General features: G+C 57.4%; 2 protein-coding genes across 2 annotated transcripts; both read right to left on the bottom strand.

Annotated features, from left to right (window-relative positions):
- Positions 1–819: 819 nt before the first annotated feature.
- DQ04_02811090 (hypothetical protein) lies at positions 820–2,487 on the bottom strand (the record flags this gene model as incomplete). Its single annotated transcript, XM_009312245.1, has 1 exon — positions 820–2,487. One exon carries the CDS (start codon positions 2,485–2,487, stop codon positions 820–822), a length of 1,668 nt encoding a protein of 555 aa, XP_009310520.1.
- A 774-nt stretch (positions 2,488–3,261) lies between these two features.
- On the bottom strand, positions 3,262–4,299 carry DQ04_02811080 (hypothetical protein; the record flags this gene model as incomplete). The annotated part of the gene is made up of 1 exon (XM_009312244.1): positions 3,262–4,299. The coding sequence occupies one exon, from the start codon at positions 4,297–4,299 to the stop codon at positions 3,262–3,264; it is 1,038 nt and encodes a 345-aa protein (XP_009310519.1).
- Positions 4,300–4,392: the final 93 nt, after the last annotated feature.

The raw sequence follows: 4,392 nt of genomic DNA, 5'->3' as shown, positions 1-4,392 counted from the left end.
CCGCAGCGTCGCTTCCAACGCTACCGTAACCTCCTGGTCACTGCCGCCACGCCGCAGCAGCACTCACCCGGCAGCGGGGGCGGAGACACGCCGCATGCACAGGCCGGACAGCAGCAGCAGCAGCACAGCTACCTGTGAAGAGCAACAGCAGCATCAGCGACCGTGGTGTCGATAGTGGTTATGTTTTTATTCGCCCCTTTCGTGAATTATTTTTGTCTTGGCTCTAATCCTTTCAATGCAACGCCAACATAAAGAAATACCTCCGTTCTCTCCCGTCTGGGAGAATAAAAACAGAGTATTAGTAATAGATGGCTGAACTAGGCTTTTATCATGCGCACTTTGCCCTTTTGGGGGCTCTTTCCGCTAGCTAGTGTGGTGGAAGGCTATTAGAAGTAGGTTGCAATGAGCAAAGCGGGAGAAGCACGTCGTGGAAACCACAGATAATGGGGCACAGGCACGAGTACGCACGCATGCATGCATGCGGACAGAGGCCCGCACGTGCAGCAGGATCCACATGATAAATTGTTGTTTGTGTTGTTCCCCTCACAGGAGAAACATCAATAGAATCGCTACCAATGTGTTGTTGTCGTTGTTGTCCTTGCTGGTGCTCGTGTGTGCAGTGCGCCTCACATCTCTTGCGGGTGGTGCGTGGCGAACACATGGAGCGGCTCAAAGTCCTCGATGAGTGGGTTGAAGCCGCTCCGCGTCGTGAAGAGTGCCGTCGTGTCGCCACCGAATGTTTTCCAGAACTGAGGGTGTGTGAGGCTCGACACCTCCTTGTTCATCCCGCATATGTTGCGATACACCACAGTGAGGTGTTCAAAATCTGTGGGGAAGCATATATCGATCATGCCGGCATTGCCCTGCAGTGAGTCGGCGGGGCGGCGTAGGTACAAGTCCTTCGCGATGCGTACCTTGCTCTGGCACACCGGTCCATTGACACCTGGCAGTGCCTGCCGTACGTGAGCCCAGTCCACGAGGAAGAGATGGTGGCGCGGGAAGAACGTGGCACACGTCTCGAGGAATAGCATGGCGACAGTGGGCAACCATAGCGTGCGGAACGGGCTGTGCATCCACAGCNAAGAACGTGGCACACGTCTCGAGGAATAGCATGGCGACAGTGGGCAACCATAGCGTGCGGAACGGGCTGTGCATCCACAGCACCTTTGTAATGATGACGCGCAGCGGGTCGTACATGTTTGGCTCGATGCTGGTGAAGGGCGGCGGGTCGATGTTGTCTCGTCCGCCAGTGAGGCAGAGCACCTTGAGGCTATGGAAGGATTCCTCTTGCAGCCAGCGCACGTAGCGGAGGTAGCGCAGGATTAGTGGGTCCTTTGCCGCCAAGTACCGCTCATGTGCGGTGGCGAGGTTGTCGTGCTGCTGGAAGCCAAACCAGTGTTCGTTGCACACGCCGTCACCGCTTAGCACGACGCAGTCGTGCGGCATGCCGGAGAGCAGCTCCACACCGAGCACGACACACCGCCGACGCTCCACATGCCGCCAGTTGAGGATCGAGATGTTGTGGATCTTCACGTGGTGGTAGTGGGTGATGAGGCGGTTGCGCAGCACCTGCACAAGGTGTGGGTTCTGCTCCACAGCGTGGTACTCGCATTGCGCATACACCGCTGGGAAGTGCTCGGCGAGGTAGTCCAGCACACTCACCGCCAGTGCCCCCGTTCCTGCGCCGACGTCGTACACAACTAGCGGCTCACGTGGGTCAAACTTCGCCCGTATCATCGTGACGAGGTATTCCGCGAGCACCCACCCGTAGTGCGGCTGGAACAGCTGCGTCGGCGTGATGCAGGCGGGGGTGGAATCGTGTATCTTGGCAACGTACCGCTCGTAGTCATGTTGGTTGCGCAGGCTACCGAACGGCACCGGGTCAAAGTAGCCGGTAGTCATGAGCTGCCGGTACTTGCGGTGAAGCTTCGGGTAGTAGCCCCACTTCTGGTGGTAGAGGGCGAAGTGGATGAAGTCCCGCATGATGAGCGCGGAGCCGAGAGAGTCGTGGTCGGCGAGCGCGCCACCTTCAAATACGAGGAGGTCCTCAAAGAGTTTCTTGTGTCGCGCCACCCGCCGCTCCTCTTCCTGTGCCACAAGTTCGTGCAAGTAGGAATCCGATATGGCGTTACTGCCTGACGACACAATCGATGGCATGCCGCTTGTAGTCGACAACTGGGACGGCGACCGTGCAGAGGAGCCAGCACCCGCATCAACGGTAGTAGAGGTAGAAACGTCAATGTCATCAGCTGGGAGGTGCTGCTGCTGGTTATGAGGTGGCAAGAGTGCATTGCCATCATCGTGATCGCGACTGATGTTGCTGCTTCTTCCGTCATTGCTATTCTCGCTGCTTACAGGACTGCTGTTGCTACCACCGTTGCTGTTGCTTGTGGTGATTGCGACACGACGATGGCTGTGCAGTGCCACTCTGGCCCCTGCAATGCCCAGACGGGAAGAAAACCGCACCAACGGAGGGAAAAGACTCATGAGAACGTTGCCTCGCCTTTCCTTCTGTCAGCTGTCATGAGTAAAAAAAAAAATATCCGTTAAATTGGGAGTAGGTGGAAGGCAGATATGATGGCGTGTTGCATGCAGCCGCAGAGTGCTCCGGTCCACGGCCCGCTCGCAGGAGTCGCGCGCCCACAGACGCACAGTGAATCACAGAGTCACAGACACAGCCACACGAAATATAACGCCCAAATGCGCAGCCCAAAACACCTGTCACAAACGTCAGCCGGACGCACTCAGGCCCTCGCCGCATCCCTTTAGTACACTTCCTCTCTCTTTTTCCTCTCTCTCACACACTCACGTACTCACCCTCTCTCTCTCTCTCCCTCCCTCTCTCGGTATCTGTTGCGTGCACTCTCTCGCTGTTTGCGCGCCCGCTGTTTCTGTAGAAGTAGGTGGAAAGTGAAGCCGTCCAATAATTTCTCTGTGGTTCCTTGAGGCATTGGGCCGCGGGGCGGCAGGTCGATATACGTGCACCTGCCGCGCCCCGCCACACACACCTGTACCGGAATTCACGCATTGCCGTGGACGCCGGCGTTGGAGGCGAATATGTGACCTTGTTTCGGTGCAGATAGGTCTAGGAGTTGTTCGCCGGGTGTTGTTGTTGTTGTTTTCCTTTTGGCTTTCTGTTCCTCCAGCGTCCCCGCAGCTCAACAGTGAAAATAAGGGGAGAAGAGCAGCAGACCCCCACCGCATATTCTCAATCTATTCTTTCCGCTCCCCTCCGACCCTGCCCCCCGTCTCTCGTGAATATCAGACGGGCGCAGTTTCTGGGTCACCCAAGGAGTACGGATCGTGGTGTTCGCATGGCGACCGCGCGGGTACCGCAGAAAATGGCATCACGTCGCCGTCGCGATGGTTGATGTTGGTGTTGTTATTATTTTGGTTGTTTGCTGCCGCCTGTCGCTTGTACTTGCGGAAGTCTCGGCGTTTACGAAGGGAAAAGATTGAGCACAACCCACTCTCCTTCCCACTCTGTGGATTTTGCTGTTGCTGCAGGCCCTTCAGCCGCTGCCGCTCACGCTTCTTCTCGCGTTTCTCTAACACCATTTGGTAAGTTGTGCGACCTGTCCAGCAGAGGTATGCGTGTAAGAGCATGAGCTTTCCGAGCACAGAGATACCAGAAAAAGTGAGTCCCAGCGTGATGATGAGAAAAACCATATATGCCACATAGTTCTCGGCGTGGTAACGTTCCTGCAGGAGGTCCTCGTATTTCGCTCTGTCCCGGAAGGCATCGACAGTGATGTAGAGGCCGATGGCGAAGACAAAGGTAATGGTGCACCATGATGTGATCATGAACGCACAGAAGGCCTTGTAGTTGCCAGTACCAACGCACACGTTGAGCCAACGGCAGTGGTGGTCAAACCCTGGTACACACTTGTCGCACACCCCACAGTGCTTGCAGCCGGCAAGCACGAAGCGGCGGCAGAAGACACACGGCTCCCTCCCTGACGGCGCGGCCTCCTGCGTCAAGTTGGCCTGCTCCAGCCGCGGGATGTCGGTGCGGAAGATGATAGGGTCCTCGATGCGACTGAGCGACAGTGACACCTTCAGCGCCACCGTGGCCAGCACCAGCACCCCGGAGACGATGGCGACGACGACAAGCAACGTGCCGTGCAGGAAAGGGACGTGAAGCATGTAGTGCAGCGTCACCAGGATCACAATAACGGCCCACGCCGCCATCTGCAGCGCGTCAAGTGGGCACTCGAAGCCGTCGCGCCGCGGCCGCACAGGGTCGCCGTACACGTCGCGCCACTTCCCCTCCGGCGGCTCGCAGCACGAGAGCGTCATACACGCCAGCCACGCAGCCACACACGCACCGCCTCCTGTCCCTTTCCTCCTCCTCCTCCTCCTCTACCACCGCCGATTCCGACTCTTTTTTTT

Source organism: Trypanosoma grayi, assembly GCF_000691245.1.
Source record: "Trypanosoma grayi strain ANR4 Tgr_281_V1, whole genome shotgun sequence".
Taxonomy (NCBI): domain Eukaryota; phylum Euglenozoa; class Kinetoplastea; order Trypanosomatida; family Trypanosomatidae; genus Trypanosoma; species Trypanosoma grayi.
Note: the sequence above shows the minus strand (reverse complement) of the source record. Positions and strands in the feature narration are given on the sequence as shown.